We start from the raw sequence: 26,408 nt of genomic DNA, 5'->3' as shown, positions 1-26,408 counted from the left end.
TCTTAAGAGGTGGGATGCACTGCACTTAGCATTGGCGGGGACGGTCCAAGTGGTGAAAATGAATATCCTGGCGAGGTTCGTGTTTATCTTACAGGCTCTCCCGATCTTTATACCAAAGGCCTTTTTTCGGAAAGTGGACACAATCATCTCTGACTTTGTATGGGCGGGGAAGGTGCCGAGGGTGGGGAGGGCCCTGCTACAGAGGCAGAGGCAGCAGGGGGGTTGGCATTGCCAAACTTGCTTCATTATTATTGGACAAGGTGCGGCAGTGGTGGGAAGGAGAAGGGGTAGAGTGGGTTAAGATTGAGGAGGAATCTTGTAAGGGGTCTAGTTTGAGGGCTATGATGACGGCAGCATTGCCAATGGCTCCGAGGAGGTATTCAGGGAGCCCAGTGGTGTAGTCCACGGTGAAGATATGGAATCAGCTGAGGAGGCATTTTAGGGTGGAAGGGATGTCGGTGCTAACGCCGCTGTGCGAGAATCATAGGTTTGAGCCGGGGGGGATGGATAGTGTATACAGGAGGTGGAGGGAAATGGGGCTGGTCAAGGTGAGGGATTTGTATTTAGAGGAAGGGTTCGCCAGTCTGGAGGAGCTAAGGGAGAGGGTAGAGCTGCCGAGGGGTACTGAGTTCAGGTATGTGGAGTTTGCACGAAAGGTCTGGAAGGGGTTCCCTAGATTGCCAGGATACACCCTGCTGGAGCAACTGCTGCTTCCGGATGTGGAAGGAGAGGGAAGAATTGGGGATACATCTAAGTGGCTGGGGGAGCAGGGAGGCGAGCGGGTGGTGAAGATCAAGAAGAAATGGGAAGCGGAGTTGGGAATGGAGATCATTGGGGAGTATGGAGTGAGGCACTGCGAAGGGTAAACGGGACCTCTTGTGCAAGGATGAGCCTGATACAGTTTAAGGTGGTGCACAGGGTGCATATGACTCTGGCGAGAATGAGTGGGTTCTTTCAGGGGGTAGCAGATGAGTGTGAGAGGTGTGGGCGGGGGCCAGCGAATCATGCGCACATGTTTTGGGGTTGTGAAAAATTGGGAAGATTCTGGGCGGGAGTATTCGCGGTCTTAGCCAGGATAGTGGAGGAGGGAGTGGACCCGGACCCTTTGGTGGCGATATTTGGGGTTTCAGAGAAGCCGGAGCTCATGGAGAGGAGGAAGGCCGATGTCTTGGCCTTTGCCTCTCTGATTGCACGGCGATGAATTTTGCTGGCGTGGCGGTCGGCATCGCCACCGGGGGTAGCAGCATGGTTGGGTGACTTCCTGCGGTTAGAGAAGATAAAGTATGAGTTAAAGGGCTCAGCAGGGGAGTTTGAGAAAAGGTGGGGGATGTTTGCGACTGTGTTTGAGGAGCTGTTCGTCGTGGTGGGGGGGGGGGGGGGGGGTAGGAGAAAAATCCGTACAGACTGTATCGTTGACTGTTGGGAAGAATGTTTCCCGGGGTGTTTATTTGTTATAACCTATTTTGATACAAGTTTGAATTAAATGCGTTTTTAAAAAAAAATCTTAATTACAGATACACTAGCAAATGGTCAGAGAAACTGTACTTAAAGGAGTAGTAATATTTAAGCTCTTAAAGGGGTTTTTGTTTCTTTTCTCACACCTAGTAGTGCACAAGGCAGACTTTGATCTGGTTCCATAGGGAGGTTTTTCTTGAAACAGATCACTAACCTGTTGCCAGAGGATTATAACTGGAAGGGCACCACTCCACACCAAGCGTGGCTGATCAGGAGTCCCTTCCGCTCATACCACCTGCTATTGGCATATGTTGGAAGGATTTTGCAGGTTGATACACAGCCTATTGATTGCATCATGAATGCACTTTCCTTGGCCATCAAATCCTAGCGTGGGACTCAAACCTGGAGCTTCTGGCTAAGAGGCAGGGACACTACCCACTGCGCCACAAGACCTTCTACAAATATTTTATTTGCCTCTAATATCAATAATGGTAATAACTAATAGCAGGTACAGTATTAGTTGGCCTGTATTATATTTAGCATATTCTTCAATATTTACAGATGTGGTTTGGCAAGAATTGTACTAATAAAGCATCACAGAAAATGAAGATTTTTTTTCTTAGCTGGCATACTTACACGCAAACTTGTTGAGCTCAGTCGAAAGATGTTAACAAATTTCATTATGCTGAAGGATAGATATCCAGTGGCTGTAAATAGCATTGGAGTTGTGACACTGCTTATGGCAATTAGGACCTCAATCTAAACAAAAACGAAAAAAAATCTTGTACTTAATTACACACTTTTAATGTGAAACCATTCACAAGATAAAAATCAAATATCCAACCCATATGCTGAGCAGGCTAAACAGGCTACACTGTAATGGTGATTTATCTTTCATGGGTACATCGATGATCAAACGTTTCAGAACCTCTGATTCTCAAAGCAGAACATCACCGTTGAGACTCATACCAGAATAGCAGTGTCCCATTTACAACAGGAGGTATTGTAAAAAATCTAATAAGAATAACATTCTATAAATGGCCAGATCTAAGACTTTTATAATGAGTATCAACCATTAGTCTTTTAAAAATCAAACCATGAAGCTTTTTACCTGAGAAAGGACGTACTGGCGCTGGAGGGTGTGCAGAGGAGAGTCACCAGGGTTGAAGGGGTTGGATTACGAGGAGAGGTTGAGTAGACTGGGACTGTACCCGTTGGAATTTAGAAGGATACGGGGGGATCTTATAGAAACATAAAATTATGAAGGGAATAGGTAGGATAGATGCGGGCAGGTTGTTTCCACTGGCGGGTGAAGGCAGAACTAGGGGGCATAGCCTCAAAATAAGGGGAAGTAGATTTAGGACTGAGCTTAGGACAAACTTCTTCACCCAAAGGGTTGTGAATCTATGGAATTCCTTGCCCAGTGAAGCAGTTGAGGCTCCTTCATTAAATGCTTTTAAGATAAAGATAGATGGTTTGTTGAAGAATAAACGGATTAAGGGTTATGGTGTTCGGGCCGGAAAGTGGAGCTGAGTCCACAAAAGATCAGCCATGATCTCACTGAATGGCGTAGCAGGCTCGAGGGGCCAGATGGCCTACTCCTGCTCCTAGTTCTTATGTTATGTTCTTTAATTTAACCACCCTTTTGTTAATTTTATTTATTTAGATTCTTTTTAACAGTGAATGATATCGTCAAGGTACAATGATTCCAAAGAATTCAACAGTCTGAAATAAGCTAAATTATGCATGTTATGTTTAAACAGCATAAATGAAGTGCTCTATGAGACAAAGACTAATGTTAACTCAATACCTCACTTTGAGGTTAGTTTACACTTCCAAGCTGATCTTTCCGATTTGATCACAGGTACTTGATGCACTATCAATTACTACAAAGATGGGAGTAGTGAATAATCGAGGCTTTATTGAGCAAAGATGTGTGGCCTCCTGTAGCTGCTACCAGAATGTGAGCAGCACCGGTGAGCACACACATTTATACGCCGCCTACTGGGCAGAGCCAGCAGGCAGGGATTTACCCATGTACCTCTAGTACAGGAGTCTTACCATACTACATCTAATATACATCCAATACAGTTAGTGGTGACTACACTACCACAGTACTCATGAGTGAAAGATTTTTCATTAAATTTTTTTGATGACTATGAATATTAATCATACTTCTTTTCAATTATCTGACTGTTGAAGACATTATACTAATGCTTAATTTCTTCTTATTTAAGAATGATCTGAGACAATTGTTTCTTTACTAATTAATAATTCCTGCCATTTCAAAAACAAATTCCATCTCTCACTCACATCAATTCTTCAAATAGATAGCAATGCTATCTATTCCTCTATATTGTAGCAAAATAACCTTGGAACTAAGCTACTAGAAGTGTCAGAAAGTGAGTATTTGAATTACCCAGAACATGATTAGAATATGGAGTAAGATACAATGGGGAGTAGTTGATCTGGTCAACCTGCTCTTCGGCAGGTCAAACACAACCCCCGTCACACTAGCCTTTCCAGTGTCCTTTGATAACTAACCTGATGGTTGCCATTGTCATTGCAAAGGCTTCATCTTGCACCACATTTCCCCAGTAAGCTGCCTGTTACTCTTTGCAGCTTGCGATCTCAATGGTAATGAGGCCCAAGGCCCAATATAATGAGCACCTCACCATGCAGACCTCGAGATTGCTCCCACATTTCTATGTCCACACTGCTGACTCCTATTGGCTCCCAGCCATGTTAGCAGACAATTACAATACCACACAACGCAATGCAACAAAATGCTTTGATGCCAAAGATGATCTCATAATAAAACTGAAGAGTGTTGGATAATAGAAATTCATCACATTCGTTAACTACATACCAAGAACTTGCTGGGATATTCTGCTGCCACGTGGCTTGCAATAGCACCAGGAAAACACTGGAAGAAGAAATTATCATGAAGAAAGTTTGTGTTAAATCCTGATTAAAATCTCCTGAAAACAGAAGTGCTGTATCTCATTTTACCCATTTATCTCATTTTAAAAGAGATCAATTAGTAAAAGTGACCATAGTTATTGAAATAAGTTAAGCCTCCTCACGCAAAGCAGACATTGATTTCATGATTGGAGATTGAGAGAAGCGGGGAGTTGAACAGGGTGCATTCCTACAAGGAATTCACTTCAGGGAACTGATCTTCCATTTCAATGTAGTATATAAAACCTTATACTCAAAGGTTTTCTTTTTACTTTAACATGACGAGGCATTAGTAAACATTGAATATTTGAAGAAATAGCTCTCCTTGAATAAATAAGAAATCTAACCAAAGGTAGTTGCTTTCAACAGATATAATGTGAAGTAGCAAATAAAATATTTTTTTAAGCCAAGTGAACCTTCCTCATTGCACCAATCAATATATACATGGGATTATATAAAAAATAAGTGCAGGAATTGATAGTTGACCTTTGATGAAGCTTAAAGCATTGCTGGAGTGAAATGACTATCATGCTGAGCTGTCAGACCAAAATGAGACCAAAATGTTTTGTGAAAATATAAAAACTCATCTAAGGATCTAATGATTAGCTTTAAGAGGAACCCTGCACATTTTGACCCAAATGATGGCTACAACAAAAGACTTTGACTTTCTAAGTGGGGTCTCACTCTGTCGGAAACAATACAATACACCCGAATCGTCAGCTGGCTACCGTTTAGATATTAAGAATACCTATTTCATTCCCAATAAAATAAACTATCTGTATTCAAAAGAACTTGTGTAAGTTACAGATGTATCTGGGTGAAAATGCAGAGGAAACTCTAGACTGCCCAAATATAAAACTTCTTCACACCACTTTTCAGTCAACACTTTTGTAAATATAAATATCTATGTTCATCTATTCCACAGAAAAATAATTGTATTGATCAAAAATTTTTTGAATTGTTACAATCTTACTTACAGTTTTATGAACTGGGTTTGAAATTTTAAAGCTTTGCACATTCGAAATTAATTCCAAGTTTCACAATACTGTTCAGTTAATGATGATAGTACAAAATTCAGACAAACTGTTATCAAATTTTATATTAACTTACTGCAGCCAAAATCCAAAAGAATGTCACAGATAGGTAAGGTCCAGGAACCAAAGCACCCATATTCAGAGCAATAATTCCGCCAAAAACTGCACAAATTGCCACAATCACTTCAACTATCTGCGGACATTCAAAGAAAGTGTCACCTGGTATTCATAGTTAATGCATGATTTCACTGACTACTGGTTATTCCAGCAGTATTTAAAGAGTACCATATAATTTCAACAAACTGGCTGTAATAGTTGTAATAGAACTAATGCTGCTGAAGATTGAAATCTTAGCATGTTATTAGCATGTCACAGAAGTATTTTATTAATAGCAATTTGTCATCATGTTTTACGTCAGTCACATACTGGTGCAGGCCATTTATACAAGTTAATCAGCTAGCATCAGAGACCAGCAATAATCCAATATTTTACCTAAATATTCCCTCCCCAATTTAAAATGTATGTCATACAATTCCTGTGCTGAGTTAATCCAAACAAATGTATCCATCTGAAATGAGTTTCATGCTGAGACCATTTTAAAGAAGTGTAAATTCTTTACATGGTTACCAGCTCAATTCCTATAGCACATGAGAGGAATATTCATAGAATACTAGAATTTACTGTGCAGAAAGAGGCCATTCGGCCCATCAAGTCTGCACTGGCCCTTTGAAAGAGCACCCTACCTAAGCCCACACCTCCACCCTATCCCAGTAACCCCACCCAACATTTTTGGACAGTAAGGGCAATTTAGCATGTCCAATCCACCTAACTTGCACATCTTTGGACTGTGGGAGGAAACCGGAGCACCCGGAGGAAACCCATGCAGACACGGGGAGAAAATGCAGACTCCGCACAGACAGTGACCCAAGCCGGGAATCGAACCTGGGACCCTGGAACTGTGAAGCAACTGTGCTAACCACTGTGCTACCGTGCCACCCCGGTAAATGATCTGGTAAATGGAGAATCAAAAGGTCAAAAATTCTTATGAAGGTATTGTAGTCATGGCTTGAATAGGGCAGTTTCTTTCATATTACAAATGTAACCGTTGTTCCCTGATCAAGACAGCTGTATGCAAAGGATATCAATAGATTCGAGAGGTTTTAGGTTACAAATTCTTTAAATGTTCTAATGTGACCTTTTAAAAAAAGTGAAAATCAAGGATGGGTAATGACAAAAATGGTAACGACATAGATTTTTCAAATTCTGCTTCCTGAGAGTGATTCACAGTGGGCCACATCCTAACATATTGGGGTTATTTTAAGATGTGGAAGTAGGTGGAATTAATTGTGGGTGGGTTGTTATGATGGGCACAGAGTCTCCCATTTAAGACAGAGTGAGGAGGAATATTCTCTCCCAGCGAGTTGTTAGCCCTTCAAATTCTCTTCCACAGATAGCAATAGAAACTGGGTCAATTAATATGTTCAAGGCTGAGTTAGACACATTTTTGATTGACAGAGGATTCAAGGATTATGGTGGACAGGAAAGAAAGTGGCGTTCAGGCCATTATCTCATTGAATGTCGGAACAGGCTTGATGCATCAAATGACCTACTCCTGCTCTTGTTTTATACGGCCTTATTATCTGATAAGGAGAAGCCGTAATTGGAATGTATTTTGCTTTCTAAAGTTGGAGTACCCAATTATTTTTTTCCAATTAAGGAGCAATTTAGCATGGCCAATCCACCTACCCTGCATATTATTTTGGGCTGTGGGGATGAGACCCATGCAGACATGGTGAGAAAGTGCAAACTCCACACGGACAGTGACCTGGGTGTCGGGATTTAACCCGGGTCCTCCGCATCGTGAGGCAGCAGTGCTAACCACTGCACCACCGTGCTGTCATGCCGAAATTGGAAAGTAAACACCAATATGAACCTGTTGGACTGTGACATAGAGTCTTTGTAAACAATGTTTTAAGAAAATCAAGAGCACTAGTAACTACTACTAGTTGTGTATCTGCCAATGATTCCTTTAGAAGCCTTCAGATCCTAAAATGTAAACTCAAATCTTTGCTTATTTTGCCTTCTTTCCCCATCTTCTAAGAACAGGTATGACAGCATGCTCTCCTGTTACATACCTTCTCAAGTAGTTTCGCTAAGAACCCATGCCAACAATATAATAAAGATAAATAAAAATATGTTGCCGAGCATTTGAATTCCAGGTGACTGATGCTTCATTATTTATTATTTCTTATATCAGATTTTCTAAATAATTGCTCCTCCTTCAGGTACCATGTCCTGAAAGGGCACTGGCAATCATAGACTTCCATTGGATTGTTTGTACAGTGGTTTGTCATTGCCTTTTGCAACATGGCTGACCAGGGAAGCCTCCTGCTCTTTACCATTATGCATATTTAAAGAACTTACAGGCTGATAACCAACCTGTTTGGCCACATTAGGCACTTCTCTAGCTATCCAGCCCTCAAGTGGGACTTGAACCCAGAATCTCTGATCCAGAGGAGTGGCACGCCCATTGCACTACACAACCTCCCTCCAATTAATGAATACAAGCAAAGCAACCAATGCCAAGCATTACAGACCTTATGTAATAGTTACTTACTGAATAGGACTTCAGGGTACGAGATGGAAATTTTATGCGGCACAATAAAGCTGTTTCATCATATGACAGGACCTACAGATTCATTTGATAAAGATAAATCAGCCGAAAGATAAAGCATAAAGGAGTTACATCCAATGAAAAACCATTGAGGTCTCAGAAAATTCACATTGTCACTCCAGTGCAAAATAGCTTCTTTAACCTCCATATCACTGTTTACAACAAGTATATATGTAGAAAAATAAGAAAACGTTGTGAAAATCTTTAAAATCTAACGAGTTAAATGCTCATGAAGCTGCCTTAATTTTGAATATTATCGTTGAACAATAAAAAGATTGTAGACATGGTTTACGTTAGCTGCATCAATTTGAAAATTTCAGTGTGTTCTGATACTTAAATTGAAAGTCACTATTCTATCCTCCGTAATCTCAAGTTTGGCAATTGGGAAACTTACTTTCTTTCGTTTACAGCATTCAGTATCGGATCTTGCTGATAGGATGACCTTACTTGCCATGAGTATTTCCAGAAGTACAAGTAAAACAAGATTAAAGTTTATCTGTGAAAGGAAATAAATTGTAAAATATATATGCATTAAACAAGCTCATTTAAATATCCACCTCTGCTTTTAAGCCTAAAGTAAATAGAAAGAAACAGTCCTTACTTAACTGATAAAAGATTTCATTTTTCAAAGGACTTGCATCCTCCATATGCTATAGGATGTAGCCGAGTTTGACAGATTCTAGGCTACATGCCGTGAGCACTCACAAATAATAATGTCGCAGATTGCCAATTACATATCTATTCTATTTCAATGCTGTACCTGAAGCTGAATTTAATCTAGTCAAATAATTTTACATCGCCAACACTCCAAAAGTGATAATCCTGCTGTACTAAATGGGTGGATGTTCTGTGGTTTCCACGTTATAATAATCTCTTGCCAAGGCCAGTCTTCTGACAACATACCTTTTTATTTACATCATGGAAGAGGCCGCAGCCACAGCTGACAGTACACAAGTCGAAGCTTGGGGGCCTACAGGACACCCACCCATGTTGAAGCAGTGTGTTTTAAACTTCTGCTGCTCATTTCCCATTAGGCAAGTGTTGTGTTGGGCGCTCTGGATCCGTGGAACACATACAGGTCACCAACACTTGAAATAGTGCAACACTATTTTATTGAGTCATTAACAGTTTGACATACTCTCACTGTGGGTTAACACGATACTAGCTTTAACTAAAGACCTTTGCGTTGTCCTAACCAGTCGATGCACTCAGCACATGGTGAATGTCTGTGCTGCAGGCTGTGAGCTCTGTCCTACCAGGAAGCTGCAGCTCGAATGAGCGGGAATTCTGATGCCCCCTGTCTTTATAGTGCGTGTGCTCTAACTGGTGATTGGCTGGTTGATTGGTCCCACTGTGTGTCCATCAGTGTGTGTGTCTGCACCATGATATACTGGTGTATATTATGATAGCGAGCTCCCGCCCGCTCAGTAGGGAAGTTCATATTCTACAAAGCCCACAGGGAGATCTACTGATTTTCCTCCGTTCCTTCTTGGCCACCATAACACACATCATTCTAAAACTGAAGGCCTACCAGATAGTTAAATCTAAACTTCTTCATTGTGCATTTTCCACCAAGCTAGTAAGCGTTAGGAGGAATGATGCTGTGAGCAAGTTCCCATTGTGTCATGATTGATCTGTCAACGGTGGCAGTGTGCTTTATAGAAGGTGAATGCTTTTTCTGTCTATAAACCAAGATGTTTCTACCTGGACACATCTGCAGAGATCCACTTTCACTCGGCCTGTGTTATATTACTTAGGAGTAATATCTGTTACTCATTTGTTTCTGCCGAGTTGAGCTTAACTTAGATGATGAATACTCGAAGTCATCCAGTTGATAACAAGTAATTTATTGAGTAACTGATTAAATTAGTCGGGAGTTCTTTTCTTCAATACTGATACTAGTTCTAACTAGATAATGTAGATTTAGATTAACAATAATACCTATACTCTACACTCTGATCTTGATATACTTCTTTACTCGAGCCACAACACATCCAAAAGAGAGCAGGAAAACAGATTGTAGCTGTTTATATACCTCTCATTAGTGTTGCCCTCTGGTGATCGTCCGACTGTACTGACTACACATTAATCCTTCATGTATTTACATGAACAGAGATCACTACAGCCTGTTTCACAGAAATATGTCACCTCTTCAAGTCAAACCTTCAGCAACACGTTTTCACAACACAGAGAGCTCTGCCACTGGCTGGCAAGATGATCACAAGTAAGAGGTTTTACACTGCATGGTCCCTTTATGCAAGATCAATATTTATGTGTGGTACCATCAGTTACAGAGTCATCTTGTGGGCCAGCACAAGTAGGCAGTGGACCAACTGCATCCCAAGGCAATCTTCCATCCACCACACTACTTGTTCCCACTGGGCAATTAGATTGTTATAAAAATATGATAGCTAATGGAAGACATACACCAGAATCTCTCAAAAATAGGACTGACTGGGATAAGAGATGCTGAACTTTTAAAAATTACTACACCCCACGGTGTCATGAAGAATAAGATTGGCTTTATTTCAATTGTGCCCTGAGTGCAACACAGTAATTGATATCCATATATGGACAGTGTTTTTTTTTGTTAGTCTTAGTTAAAGCTACATCTCTTGCTTGTGAATCAAAAGGCTGCCAAATCAATGCCGTCCAGAGGGTGCTTTACCCTGTCAGAGGAACCAGCAAGTCAGATATTTCTTACTCATCTGTTCCTATAACCTTTGAACCTAGAAGGTGACAATGACCAACTTGGCCATCTCTGCTCAGGAATTTTTAAAAGGCCTCCAGAATAGAGGATTGGCCTCAGCCTCACAGTGGAGAGCCCTTCCAAGTAGAAGATACCCGAGTCAGCACATCCAGAGGAACAGTCGTGCCTCTGACCCTCCTTGTTTCCATTTTCAAAACTAAAATTTAACTGTGCCCTTTTGCTTTAACTAAGAGTAACTTTGAAAAACTCCCAATACCGGATGTCTCATTTTAGGTCACCAAGCAAGCTCCTGTTGTATCTTTGATAGCTCTGTGAGAATTTGTGCAAAGCATGTGTCTGATTACTAAAGTGAGCTGACATTCAAATATCACATGCCAACTTTCTCCCCTTCTGGTGCATGAACTGGTGCAATCCTGCTCGTACTGCAATAGGATTACACACGTGTATGAAGTTGTTTTTGATCCTAGGGTTTCCCATTTTCATTTATTTTTTTAACCAGACCATTCCAGGAACTTTGTATCAAATGTGCATGAATGAATTTCATTGTGGTCTGTGCAGGTGGCAACTATTTTGTGTCAGTATTTTACCCTATAGTGCGAGCGTAGTTCTGTAAAGTCTGCTTTCAAGTGGCAGAATGTGCACGCACATGGAAATCCTGGGAAAACAAATGATCTTGAATCACCTCAGCTAGTAATTGACTGACAAACTGAAACTGATATTGTAGGCTCAAGAAGATCAGTGTGTGAGGAAACTCAAACAATGGATATAAATATATGCAGTTAGAGCAGTGTATCTTGATTGAAACAACCCTGCTTATAGCAACTGGAGATAAACTACACAGACACTTTTACAGGGTATGGTGTTGCTGATTTTTAGAGCAGCTTTATAAGCAATATGAGAAGCTTTGAAAGCTGTACACTTTACTGAGGGCGCCCTCCCCGTGTGTGTGTGGGTTTCCTCCGGGTGCTCCGGTTTCCTCCCACAGTCCAAAGATGTGCAGGTTAGGTGGATTGGCCGTGATAAATTGCCCTTAGTGTCCAAAATTGCCCTTAGTGTTGGGTGGGGTTGCTGGGTTGTGGGGATAGGGTGGAGGTGTTGACCTTGGGTAGGGTGCTCTTTCCAAGAGCCGGTGCAGACTCGATGGGCCGGGTGGCCTCCTTCTGCACTGTAAATTCTATTCTATGATTTCCAATCCTTTTTAACACACCTCCGCATCCTTGCGCAGTCCTGCGGCTATGGGCCCACCTCCGACTCCATGATACGCGACCAGATCGTATTTGGTGTTCTGTCGGACCCCCTGCATCAGCAGCTCCTCAAAGTTAAGCAACTCACCCTAGCGACTGCCATCGAGACCTGTGTCCTGCATTAAAATGCCACCAGCCGGTACTCCCACATACAGACGGCTGAAACGGCGTGGCAAGGTCCCCACGAGGCGGAACGGGTCCAAACAATTGAACACCTCCAAGGCTGCAGCCTGGATGAGGGCGGCCATTTCGCACGCTTTTCACGGCCTCCCGTGCTTGTACGCGCCAATCGAGGGGACGGTGACGTGGAGGAACGTGATGCACAGGTGCGCACCACACAGGACCGCACCGTGCATGCGCAGTGGCGCAACGAGCGTACTGACGTCACGACGTGCGACAACTGTGGTTCCGCCCATTTAAAGCGGCAATGTCCTGCAAAATCACAACAATGCCTATGATGTGGCAGACTTGGCCACTATGCTGCCTGCTGTCGAGCAGCTCAGCCTGCCAATTCGCATCGCTTCAGCCAGCCTCGCAGGAACGTTCGGGCAATTCATCCCACGTTCACCGAGTCCGATTCCGACTTCCCGCAGACCAGTGACACCGAGGACCCGAGGGAGCCTTTTCGAGTCGCTGTTATAACAAAGAACAGGCTGTCCCCGAATCAAAACCACCAGCCGCTGTCGGTGCACAGCATTGATCCAGACGACGAGTGGTGTGCCACCCTGACGGTCAACCGGTCCCAGATACGATTCCACCTGGACACTGGTGCTTCCGCTAAACTCTTAGCGTGGTCAGCCTTTCAGACCCTTGGGGTTAAACCAACCATTCTTCCGTCGACCTGCCAACTAGTGGACTACAATGGCAACGTCATTCCTGCTACCGGTTCATGCCAACTCGAAGTGGCGCACAACTCGCGAAAAGCCATCCTTCCCTTCAAGATCATGGGCTCCTCGAAGGCCTCTCTGCTAGGCGCACAGGCGTGCAAACTACTAAACCTCGTTCAACGAGTACACTCTCTCTCTCCAGAGGACATGTCTGCTTCCAGGATGTGGACTTCAGGGCGCAACTCAATGCCATCATCGACCAGCACCACAACGTTTTCAAAGGCTTCCATACACTTACAAAATCCTGCTCAAACAAGACGCCACACCTGTGGTTCATGCACCTCGCAGAGTCCCAGCACCCTTCAAGGACCGCCTCAAGCAGCAGCTGCAGGACCTCCAGGACCAAGGAGTGCTCTCCAAAGTGACGGAACCAACCGACTGGGTCAGTTCCATGGTGTGCGTAAAGAAGCCTTCCGGTGATCTCGGGATCTGCATTGACCCAAAGGACCTGAATCGCAACATAATGAGGGAGCATTACCCTATCCCCAAGCGCGAGGAGATCACGTGTGAGATGGCTCGGGCCAACATCTTCACCAAACTTGACGCCTCGAAAGGATTCAGGCAAATTCAACTAGACAGGTCCAGCAGAAAGCTTGTACCTTTAATAACCCGTTAGGCAGATACTGCTACAACAGGATACCGTATGCCATTTGGGACAATATCGGCATCAGAAGTATTCCACCGGATCATGGAGCAAATGATGGAGGGCATTGAGGGTGTGCGCGCGTCTATGTTGAGGACATCATCATTTGGTCCATCACCCCGCAGGAGCATATCAGTCGCCTCCAGCGGGTTTTCAAACGAATACGGGACCAAGGCCTTCGCCTCAACAGAGCCAAATGTTCCTTCGGCCGGACGGAACTCAAGTTCCTAGGGGACCACATCTCCCGGTTGGGTGTGCTGCCGGATGAGGACAAGGTGGCAGCCATCACGGCCATGCAGAAGCCAGCGGATAAGAAGGCGGTACTCCGATTTTTGGGCATGGTCAACTTCCTGGGGAAGTTCATCCCCAACCTCGTCTCCCATACCACAGCTCTCCGGAACCTGGTCAGGAAGACAACAGACTTCCAATGGCTTCCCGACCACGAGCGCGAATGGAAGGAGCTTAAGACCAAGCTTACCATGGCCCTGGTATTGGCATTTTTTGATCCCACGAAGGAAACAAAAATTTAAACGGATGCCAGTCAATCCGGCATTGGGGCGGTGCTCCTGCAACGCAATGTGGCCTCATCATGGGCCCCCGTTGCATATGCGTCACGAGCCATGTCTCCCACGGAACAGCGCTACGCGCAGATCGAAAAGGAGTGCCTGGGCCTGTTGACTGGGGTCGACAAATTTCATGATTACGTGTACGGCCTCCCCCAATTCACTGTCGAGACCATCGCCCGCTGGTCAACATTATACAAAAAGACCTGAATGATATGACCCCTCGCCTCCAGTGCATTCTGCTTAAACTCCGGCGGTACGATTTCCAGCTCCTATACACCCCAGGCAAGGACCTGATCATAGCCGACGCTCTGTCCAGGGCAGTCAACACCCCGTGTGACCCAGAGGTGTTCGTCTGCCAGGTTGACGCCCAGATGGCCTTCACGGCCTCCAATCTGCCGGCCACGGATGAACGCCTTATCCACATTCGCTGTGAGCCTGCACAACATCACATCATCGGTGGTCGTCCGTGCCTGCAAGGAGACCTTTGCTCGTCACGGCATCCCACTCACTGTGATGTCGGACAATGGCCCCTGCTTCGCGAGCCAGGAATGGTCCAGCAGGTTCAACTTTGTGCATGTGACATCCAGTCCCCTACACCCACAATCCAATGGCAAAGCGGAAAAGGGCGTCCACATCGTCAAACGGCTCCTCTGCAAGGCTGCCGATGCAGGATCCAACTTCTACCTCGCCTTGCTGGCCTATCGTTCGGCCCTACTCTCCATGGGCCTGTTGCCAGCCCAGCTGTTCATGGGTCGCACCCTCAGGACCACGATGTCGTCCATTCACGTCCCAGACCTCGACCACATTCTGGTCCTCCAGCGGATGCAACAGTCTCGTGCACAACACAAGGCGGCGCATGACGCTCGGGCGACTGATCTCCCTGCTCTGGCGCCGGATGACAACGTCCGCATCCATCTTCCGGAGGGTGGCTGGTCTGCAACTGCTGTGGTTCTTCGGCAGGTGTCTCCCCGCTCGTTCCTGGTTCATCTGCCAGATGGTTCCATTCGCCGCCGCAATCGGCGTGCCCTTCGTCTCGTTCCACGCTCGCTACGTGATCCTCCACCGGTGCCACGCCCTCCTGTTGTCCCCAACCTGGACTCTGTGGAGATTCTGAATACTCTGCATCCTCCTCACTTTGCCGTGGCCCAGCCCGTTCCTCAGCCGGTGGCTCCTGACCCACCCTTGAGGCAGTCAACCAGAATTTGTCGCCCACCTCAGAGACTTGACTTATGAGTTTTACGATGTTGGACTCTTTGATCTGTTCTGTTATCCTGTTTCATCGTTCCAGTAGTTTGTATATAATGTTCATTTTGTTGTTGGTGTGACACCCTATTTCTCTGCACCAGGCACCTTCCCGTGTAAATAGATTAGCGCCATGTAAATAATACGCAAACACCTAGTCAGGTACATTCACTACACAATATTTATTGTCACGCAGGCACATGTTCTTTATATAAAAGGGGGAATGTCATAATATACACCAGTATATTATGGTGCAGACGCACACACACACTGATGGACATGCAGTGGGACCAATCAGCATTCACAACACCACAGCCAATCACCAGTGAGAGCACACGCACTATAAAACAGGGGACAGGAGAGTTCCCGCTCATTCTAGTAGCAGCCAGCTCGGAGCACAGAGCTCACAGCCTGCAACACAGACATTCACCATGTGCTGAGTGCATCACCTGGTTAGGACTAGGCAAGGGTCAACAGTAAAAGCTGGTATTGCATTTACCCACAGTTCAAGTATGTTAATATAGTTAACCTTATAATAAAATAGAGTTGCACCACTTCCAGTGATGGTGACCTGTTTGTGATCCAGAACACCCAACACATCAATCCCCACAACCCAAAAATATGTGCAGGCTAGGTGGATTGGCCATGCTAAATTGCCCCTTAATTGGAAAAAAAAAATCTATTTAAAATATAATAAATGAAAAACTAAATAAATAAATCCCCCACACCCCAACCCAAGACGATGCCTACACTGGTGGAACTGGAAAGCCTCATGCATGTAATCATAAAATAATACAGCACAGAAGGAAGCTATTAAGGCCATCGTACCGATGCTGATTCTTTGATATACATATTCAATTAGTCCCATTCCCCACTCTTTCCACATAGCCCTGTACTTATATTCTCTTCAAGTAGTTATTCAATTCTCTTTTGAATGTTACTATTGCATCTGTTTCCAACTCCCATTCAGACAGTGCATTCCAGATTACAGCAAATACTCCCTTACTAGTCGGCAGTCTAGAAGTTAAATTAATTAATTTCAAAGAAATTAAATTAATTGTCAACAAGATGGTATTTTACATTAGTACTTATTCTCTTTCCTGGTTGCAGTTCAATGTTACGAGGGAGTTTATCGACCCATAAGTGCTGATGCATATGATGGTCATAGAAATCTGAGGTATTTGTTGCACGTGCAAGTGCAATTCCATAATCTGATGGCAATCGTGGTAGTTCATGGGGGCCTGTCTCCTCGCTTTGCCCCACGCTTGGGGAGTTGTGACCCTCAAGCTATAGATAACTGATTATCTCTCTCTCTCTCCAATGGAAAGAGGGCCACTGGTCATTTGCAGACTCTGGCTAATTAGTTGGTTTGTTTTATCTCTTTAGAAAACAATGGGAGCGATTTAACGGAAACATTTCTGAGTGTCGCTTTGGGCCTGATTGGCGGGGTGTTTCTCGATGGCTGTGGTGGCGAGATCGCGGCCCGTATTTAGCTGCAATTAGTACTGGAAACGAGTCCCCATGAACTTCTCACCATTGCTGGCTGACTCACCATCTGATTTGCTAGATTCGCGCCTCAGCGTCTCGCCGCTAACAAGGGGGAGCTGCTTTTAAACGCTCCCTCACCACTCACTCCCAGTCAACACACAAGCATGGCAACATGCAGATCTGCTCCTCGCTTTGGGAATGTCAACCTGGCCAGACTTCTGGACGCTGTGGATGTGAGACAGGACATGTTGTTCCGGTGAGCGGGTTGGGAGGACAGCAGCAGGGTCACCAATACCGCCTGGGAGACAGTGGCAGTGGATGTCAGTGCGGGAAGCATGACCAGGATGACCTCAGTAAAATATAGTAAGATGACCAACAACCTCCAATGAGCTCCCCCGCATCAAAGGCCACATGGTGCAAAAGCAGCAGGTTGCAGCTGCCTCCATCTCTGATGTGCATCTAGGGATCACCTAGTCATAGCACTAGACCACATAAGATCAAGAAGATTGAGGTTCACCGATTGGGTGGGGGGGCAAAATCTATAGCTAGGGAGCATGCAAATGTCCAATATTCACTATTAAAACATGTGACATCTGATACATGTAAACTCTCTGCCATGTTAAATGTCACAATGTGCCTGCCTGCACCCCCGTCCCCTGTTGCCCTCCCCCACCCCTCTCCCCCGGGCCCCATGGACCAACATCAAATACCCGCGATGTAGACCCTGCTCAGAGCATCGGTATGAGCGTGCCGTCAGCTGAAAGACAGGAACCAGACTTTGACATAAACCGAGGAGCACCAGAGCTTACCTCACAGCAAATTATCATCACTCTCCTGCCACACACTAACAGTGCCGATACAGATCCATCACACTGGGGTGATGTTACACAAACATTGGGAGGTGGAACAATGTAGTTGGGTCGTGGGGTTGGGGACTGGGGAGGAAGGAAGGGAATGGGGAGGAAGGGAGGAATAGAGGGGAAGGGGATGGAATGAGGGGAACGGGGGTGGGAGAGAGCTGCCAGACAAAACCTCGTACTATGAAAAGCAGGTAAGGATGAGGGCCTCCTAGGTTCTCCATGCATGCCGGACCCTTGCTGTCACCTGTCCTCCACCACCTGGCTCCTCCTGCGGCGCCTCTCCAGGCTAGTCAACAATTATCTCCTGGTCCGTCTCCTCCTCCCTCCTCAGACAAGGCTTCATGCCCCTTCTCCTCCTCCTCCAGCATGTCACCCCGCTGTGGAACAATGCCATGCAACAGACCCTGCAGTGCCTTCTTGCTTCAAACCGGATTGGCATCTGGACTCATACGTCCGCCTGAGTCTGGTGTTCCAGGACCCATGTATCTTAGAAAGGATTGTCCTTTTTTTCAGCTACAGAAAAGGAAGGAAACAGCAACAGCAGCCTCCAGGCTTCTGCAGCCGTTAACAGGAGCAAGCAGGAAACACAACCTGATGCTGTTAAGTGCTCTCATTACTAACAAGGCCCATTTCTTATTGGCAATAACCTTCAACTGTGAAGCTAGAGGCTGCTCACAGTCAAAGGGAGTTAAAGTGACCATCAGCACAAAACCAAGAACAGGGCTCTGTCCTGGATGTTTTTGGTCGGTCAGACATACAGCAGCTTAATTGCCCTTGCTCTGGGTATCCACAATATTTAAAGATGGCTTGAAGACTTCACAGATGGAAATCCCCTCACCAACCCCTCCCTTGCCAGCCAGGGATGAACCTGACCTGGAACACTTCAGCACCCTGACTAAGTCCCAAATCTCCTGAGGAGTTATTCCTTTTCCCATCTGTCAAGTCGGCAATTCTGCTTCTCTTTATCTATCTTTCTATCTCCCCTTTAGCCTTCTAGCATCTCACTTTCTACTCCTCGCTCTGGCCTTGAGGGTTTGTTGAGACACACTTAGGTTTCACTCCTTATTATGCTAGCTGCCATTGTTAGTTATCAAACATTTTCCCATCCAGCCAAAGTCATTGTAAAGTAAAAGTGGAGCAGAACTGGTAACACAGCTAGAAAGCCAGAGTCATACTGGTAACTGCAGAAAGGTACTGCAAATCAGCTGACAGATGGAAGTTTCCACTCACTCGGTCTTCATTGCAGTGCAACATCTGTCCTCTCGCCTGGGAGCCAGAGGTTGTGGGATCAAACTCTCTTCAGGAATTGAATACGTATCGTGGAAATTTTCCAGTTGTTCCCACCAGCGGGATCCTTCGGTCTTGCTGATGGCGACCAGACCCCTCCTTCCCACTGCCAGGTGTGAAGAACAGGAAAACCCATTGACAGCAGCGCGATTGGAAGATCTCAACGCCAGTCACTGGTGGGTTTCACCCACTGCTGCAAAACATGCCACGGGGCGGAGAAGAATCCTGCCCATAATCTAAGCTGGCACTTCAGTGCAGTACTAAAATAAGTGCTGTACTGGCAGTCACTGGATGAGTCATTAAATCAAGGCCTGATCTGTCCTCTCAGGTTGTCTCATGGTATTATTTGAAGAAGAACAGGCAAGTCTTCCAGTCAACATTTATCCTTTAGCCAACACAATTAAAACTGATCATCTAAGCATTTGTTTCAATGCTGTTCGTGGGACGTTGCTGTGCTGCATTCTCCCACATCACAACAGTAACTACACATCAAAAATACTTCATTGGCTGTGAAACACTTTCGGACATCCTAAAGATATAAAAGGAACTATATAAAAATGAGGGGGGTGGGAATTTCTGTGCCCTATGGCATGGTTCTTGGCGGCAGGAAGGGGCGCACCATTGGCTGGAGGTGGGATCTTCTAGCCCCACTGCTGTCAGTGGGATTTCCTATTGAAGCCCCCCACACGCCGTCGGGAAACCCAGGCAGAGGTTAGCCATTGGCAGGACCAGATGATCCTGCTGCAGTTTTTTTTTAGTCCTGAATATTTTATCATGTTAGACATTCAAAAGCCTTATTTGCAATGTCATCTTCATTTGGGGGAAGAGAGGGTGAAGGGAGGAGAAGAGTACATTTTAGAACTTGTGCCACACTTGCTTGCAATTCTATTGGATAAGTTCAAACGTAGCAGCTTCAGTGATTGGATCGCATCCAACTGGAGTGGGCTATTGATTGTTGAACGTTGTATAAGTACTGTGTTCTGGTCTTTGTTCGACAGAACAGGTCTTGGCCAATATCCAGGACTGGTCTCAGTGTACACCTAACAAGCTTGATTAAATAAGCCACCTTGTCCAGATTGTGTACGTGTTTTTTTCCTCTCGCTACTGAGTTGAGCCACAGAGAATAACCCACGTGGAAGCTGACTCAATACACAGGTCTTGAAACCGCTCCTACAGGATAGTGCTGAATATTGCGCAGTCATCCGAAAACATCCCCACTTCTGACCTCATGATGGAAGGCAGGTCATTGATGAAGCAGCTGAATATAGTTAGGCCTAGGACACTACCCTGAGGAATTCCTACAGTGATGTCCTGGAGCTGAGATGATTGACCCCCAACCACCACAACCATCGTTCCTTGTGCCAGGCATGACTCCAACCAATGGAGGGTTTTCCCCCGATTCTCAGTGACTCCAGTTTGGCTCGGGCTGCTTGATGCCATACTCAGTCAAATGCTGCCTTGATGTCAAGGGCAGTCACTCTCACCTCACCTCTGACATTCAGCTCTTTTGTCCATGTTTGAACCAAGGCTGTAATGAGGTCAGGAGCTGAGTGACCCTGCGGAACCCAAACTGAGTGTCCATGAGCACGTTAGTGTTGAGTAAGTGCCTCTTGATTGCACTGTTGATGACTCCTTCCAACACTTTGCTGATGATGGAGAGGAGACTGATAAATGACTATGTTGGATTTGTCCTGTTTCTTGAGTACATAATACACCTGGGCAATTATCCACATTGCCGGGTAGATGCCAGTGTTGTAGCTGTACTGGAACAGCTTGGCTAGGGGTGCGTATCCATGTACAATGATTGTATAGATGCTCAATATAGAATATCCCAGGTGTTAACTGTAGATAATTTAATAATAGAAACTCAGCAACAATTTTCCCTTGTGAACAGCAAGATAATAGTAGACACTGACAATCCCCATAAACACAAAACTTGGACAGATGCAAAATGAATCTATCGCATGAAAAAATTCAAAGAGCGTATATAATAAATGGTCAAACATGCAGGAGTAAACACCAAATTTTGAAATGAATGTTGTGAACCTTAGTTAGTTAATATCTTGCAACCTCTGATTTGGTAGCATTGTCTAATCATTGTCGCATTCCGGTGATTTCCCCAGTTTGGTTTATCAATAAAAAATTCCATTAATGACCGATGTATGTAGCAACAAAGGTAAGCTTACGTTTAACGCAGCGGGATTGAGGACGAGCTTGCACCCATACCAAATCATGCAAGTTGTCGTGATAGCAAACGTCGAGATAAACAGAAGCTGGAAGTGTGGCATCTAAAGAAAATAATTATTTAAAATTCTGCAATTGTATTCTTTAAACTACACAAAAATATGCATGATAAAATGTAATTTATAATGATGTACCTACTGCATTAACTCTTCTTTTAGCTACAGCAAAACTCACGACCGCCGCAGGAATACACTGGGAGGAAAAACATTTTTTTAAACAAATTCTAAGATAAAGGAAGTAAACACTTCAACCATTAACATTTAATTTACAATAAATGCCCAAGATTCAAGTTGAACTGAATAATTATTTTGTTAACATTTTATTGTAATGTTATATTTGGAAAATAATCCAATCATTTATTTGTATTATCCTGTTAAAACATGTTCATTATTTAGAAGAGTAAAACTCTTAGCTTTCTCTCTCTCGCTCTCTCTCTCTCTTCCTCTTTCTCTGCCAGCTGCAAAGATTGATTTGAAATAACCCAGTTCGTGTTTATCACAGGGTAGAATTCTCCCATCCGGGGACTAGGTCCCGTGGTGGGGGCAAGGAACGCGGAGTGATTCCCGCAGCGGAGGCCGACTTGTAAACACGCCAAATCTTCTGGTTTCGACCTCATTAATTAGGCACCCAGATGTTTTGTGCCGTGGCGGGGCAGGCCTGATGGAGTGTGGTCCGCCATCGTCCCTGGCCGCCATATTGAAACGGAGCCCAACATCACAGCCTACTATTGAAGAAAGAGGGTAGACCTCCTGACAATGACTATGGCTCTCCAGGAACATTCTGAGGCTGGAAGATGAACACCCTCCAGGACACTGAATCCGGAATATCCATCTGTTCATGCTCGCCCCAGCCACTGCTGTGGTGTTCCAGGGTCCAGAGTTGCCATCGGCCTAAATCACGAACTCTCCAGGCAGCCCCAAACATTGTTCAGGGGAGTCCAGACATCTTCTTTTCACGTTGCTCCAAACGTGTTTCGCATTGGCATGGTTTTCTACTGGTGCCGTGGAGAATTGGGCATGGGTGGTCAGACCTTCACCTGCATCCCATCAACGGGATGTAAATGAGTTTCTCGCCGCCCTCCAGCTGGTTTCCCAGTCCGCCATGGAAGACACCAACAGAGGCTATAAATTCACGCTGGCACAAAACAAACTTTTGGGCCTCCCACTGAATTCTACCCCCTGCCCGCCTCCCTGCCCGCTATTTAACCTGCCAGCCAAGTCTTAGGAGAATTCCACCCATGATCTCAATAGTAGGAGAAAGTGGCAGCCTGTCTCAGAGATGCCTTAAGGGTGGCAGGAGCAAGAGGTGCAAAACTTCACAAGGGATTTGTTTTTGAAGATAGAGAGTTGAAGACGCAGAGGCATCCTCTGTGACACAAATAACCTTTACTCTAAATTTCGTCCATGTTTACCCAAGCAGGGATGATTTGTCACTGATACTGAATGTGAAAAATTGAAAAAATGTATAATTTCCCAGAATTAGCATTCACCAACGTGTTCTGCATAAAAACCTTTTCATACTAAAAATTAATACCTAACAAATAATTTTGAATGTTACAGGCAGGATCTAATTTTTAATTTCAGCAAATAAATCATTTAAAAACACACAATTGAATGGAATTTAGTTAGGGGCGGCACGGTGGCGCAGTCGTTAGCACTGCTGCCTACAGTGCGGAGGACCCGGGTTCGATCCCGGCCCCGGGTCACTGCCCATATGGAGTTTGCACATCCTCCCTGTGTCTGTGTGGGCTTCACCCCCACAACCCAAAGATGCACAGAGTAGCAGGATTGTCCACATTAATTGCCACTTAATTGGAAAAAATAATTGGGTACTCTAAATTTAACAAAATATATGAATGAAATTTAGTTGAATAAATCACAGTTAAAATGCAAATTTACACAAAAATTAATAATTTTGCTTATACAATTAAAAAAATCATATCAACTTCACAGGATTAGAATAACAAAGCGAAAAACAATCACATTGAAATGGTCCTTACTGAACCAGCTGCACAACGCAAGTAGTCCATTTCATCAGGAAATACATTGCCCAGATAAACTGAAAAGCCAACAACTATTAGGAGGCAACTCTGTAACACAATAAAAATAAATAAATGCACTAGCACCTTGTTGCAACACTGATATCATTCTGAAACACATTGATTGTAGATACGGTGTTAATAGAAAAATTTGTTGCCCTCAAAATAAAAAACACATTTTGCTAAATTTACATTCCCAAAGATTGTGCTGAACACAATCTTATGACTGCACTAAGACTTATTTCCCCATTTAGGAATTGTTATCTGCTTTATTGTGACGATCAATGCCTAACCTTCTGACAGCTTCTGTCATGTTACTTTAAGCAACATAGCCTTCAAACATTCCTTAAACACAGCAATAGCCTTCAAACAATCCTTAAACACAGCAATTGCACTTCACAACTTTTCTTGGTAATGTATACACAAAATGTCACACACACAAATGAGCATTACTTTGTGGTTTATAAACCCTTTGTTTACATTTACAAAAAAAAGGTACGTTTACCCCAATCATCAGACTGTAGATCCATCCCCTGTGATGAAAACAAGAATGAAATTTCCTATCCATCTGAAGTTCACTGGATTTAAAGTCCGTGGTGCAATTTCCATTATTCTGTTTTCCCCGTTCCAATGTAGACATTTTATCATAGCTAAACTCTTCTTTGTAATGATCTTCCTTCGTCATTTTCCTTTTTAGTACAACAGAAATATATTAGTGATGGGTATATGGCAGCCTATCATGAGAAAATAAATATTTGCTTCAGAGGAAAACCCACTAGAGTTTTGATGAGCAAAAATGCAAGTGACAGCGGACTCGCTCGTGTGCAGCGAGAGGCACTGTACTCATGGGAAAAGCTCCAGAGATTTTACAGTGCAGTGAGCTCCCTTTGAAAAGTTTGCTCATCAACTTTAGCTTTGGGCATAGCCATTCAAATCCCGAACAAAGCCTCAGCTAAGAAACAGTGTATTAATGCCAGAAGAGTGGCGTGCATCCTGAATTTAAATGAGCAGAAAAGGTTAGAACAAGACCTCCGCGAAACATATTCGACCCAAAGTTTTCTAAATCTTGAGAATACACAAATTTAATGTGGAAGGAAAGCATATGGAAAAGCAGTCAGTGTGGCTATGTTATATGTCTCCATAGTTTAAATATAACTATGCTGCCTGAGAAACATGATAACTGGATTTAAAGTTTTTGCTCAGTGCACTTTGGCTACAAAATGCTCACTCATGCAGGGCACATCTTTGTTGAGCACTATGGTGATTAATACTCAGAAAGAGAAAGACAAAAGCATGGTTTACTTGGGAATTTTTCTTCATTTAGGAAATGTTCTCTTGAATGCTGTTCTGATGGAAAAGTACGCTCTGTTACTTTTTTTCCCCCCTATTTTCTTTTTTCAACCACCTCCTGAGAAATGTCTTCACTAATGTAAGTAGAGGTCTTTTATTGGGACAATTACTGCTTTGAGAATATAATTTTAAGCAACAGAAATACCAATAAACGCTTCTTTTCGAAGCTCCTCTGGGAAATTTGTCCCAAATTACAAAATACTTGAAACAAATGATAAACATTTTGAAGCACCACAGCTACTGACTATTGGGCCTACTTCTGAGGAATAAAATGGCTCAGGAGGAGGTGTCACAGTGGGGAAGCATCTCAGCAACAGTAATTGCAGCAATATTAAGTTTAGATTAATTATGTAGAAGGATAAGGAGCAATCTAGAATAAAAATACTTAAGTGGAGGAGGTATAATCTCAAGAGAATAGAGGAGTGATCTGCCCTGGGTAAATTGGAGTCAAATACTGGCAGATAGAAATCTAATGGAGCAATTTACATTTCCTTTAAAGAAAAGATGATTCGGGTATAATTAAAATACATTTCCTCAAGGGGGAAAGGGAGGGCATCCAAAGCCACAGCTCTCTGAATGACAAAGGAGTTAGAGAGAGGGATGAAGCAGTAAAAGGGACATGTCAGTTTGGTAATACAGAGTTGAATATAAAACATACAGAGGAGAAGTGAGAAAGGAAATAAAGCGAGAAGAAGAGACAGTTTGAAAATAGGTTGGCAACAAAATTAAAATGGAATCCAAAGGTTTTCTTTTGGCATTTCAATAGAAAGGGTTGTCAGAGAAACTGTGATGACAATTAGGGACCATAATAGAAATTTTGTGTGCAGCACGGTAGCATAGTGGTTAGCACTGTGGCTTCACAACGTCAGGGTCCCAGGTTCGATTCCCTCCTGGGTCACTGTCTGTGTGGAGTCGGCACGTTCTCCCCGTGTCTGCATGGGTTTCCTCCGGGTGCTCCGGTTTCCTCCCACAGTTTAAAGACGTGCAGGTTAGGTGGATTGGCCATGCTAAATTGCCCTTAGTGTCAGTTAGGAGGGGTTATTGGGTTAAGGGGATATGGTTGAAGTGAGGACTTAAGTGGGTCGGTGTGGACTTGATGGGCCGAATGGCCTCCTTCTGCTCTGTATGTTCTATGTTCTAAATCTATTGGTGGAGACAGAAGACATAGTTGTGGGGCTAAATGAATATTTTTCACCAGTGGTTTATCAAGGAGGAGGACTTTGCAATAGCAATACAAGGTTTTCAGGATATTGGATGATATAATAATAGATAAAGGGAAGCTACAAAAATGGTTGGCAGTTCTTGAAGTCGATAAGTCACCCAGCTGGTTGGGATTCATCCTATGTTTCTTCGGGAAGTAAGGATACAAAGTACAGAGGCTGCGTTAACAATCTTCCAAACCTCCTTAAGTAATGAGAATTGTAGGAATACAAGTGTTAGACGATTGATTCAAAAATGGGAGAAGGATAATTTTAAAGAAAATTGGGAAACATCTGCTTGGACAAACTCAGGCTAACAAAAGAGGATCATAGATTTGTTAAGGGTAAATAACGTTGGATTTTTCTGATGAGACAACAGAGAAGGTGGAGAAGGGGAAAGCAGTTGATGTTGTGTATTTGGACTTTCAAAAGGTATTTGGGAAAGGACTGCAAAATAGACTTTTTAGCAAAATTGAAGGTCATGGGTGAAAAGGAGCACTGGTGTCATGGATACAAAATTGGCTGA

The 26,408-nt window shown here is 44.0% G+C and overlaps 1 protein-coding gene across 4 annotated transcripts in view; it reads right to left on the bottom strand.

Annotated features, from left to right (window-relative positions):
- Positions 1–24,221, bottom strand: part of mlc1 (modulator of VRAC current 1) — a 35,312-nt gene extending 11,091 nt beyond the window's left edge. Inside the window, exons 1-10 of one of the 4 annotated variants that reach the window (XM_072471443.1) lie at positions 24,110–24,221; positions 23,839–24,022; positions 23,295–23,384; positions 21,434–21,487; positions 21,238–21,339; positions 8,519–8,620; positions 8,068–8,139; positions 5,527–5,643; positions 4,325–4,381; positions 2,092–2,214 (exon numbers count right to left, since the gene is read on the bottom strand). In XM_072471443.1, coding sequence (XP_072327544.1) covers positions 2,092–2,214; positions 4,325–4,381; positions 5,527–5,643; positions 8,068–8,139; positions 8,519–8,620; positions 21,238–21,339; positions 21,434–21,487; positions 23,295–23,384; positions 23,839–24,018 — 897 coding nt within the window. In that variant the 5' untranslated portion in view covers positions 24,019–24,022; positions 24,110–24,221. Of the gene's footprint in view, positions 1–2,091; positions 2,215–4,324; positions 4,382–5,526; positions 5,644–8,067; positions 8,140–8,518; positions 8,621–21,237; positions 21,340–21,433; positions 21,488–23,294; positions 23,385–23,838 lie in introns of all 4 variants that reach the window. The other 3 variants (XM_072471444.1, XM_072471442.1, XM_072471445.1) reach the window with 3 other exon arrangements.
- Positions 24,222–26,408: the final 2,187 nt, after the last annotated feature.

Source organism: Scyliorhinus torazame, chromosome 13 (assembly GCF_047496885.1).
Source record: "Scyliorhinus torazame isolate Kashiwa2021f chromosome 13, sScyTor2.1, whole genome shotgun sequence".
In the NCBI taxonomy this organism is placed as follows: Eukaryota; Metazoa; Chordata; class Chondrichthyes; order Carcharhiniformes; family Scyliorhinidae; genus Scyliorhinus; species Scyliorhinus torazame.
This window is presented reverse-complemented; position numbering and strand designations above follow the sequence as displayed.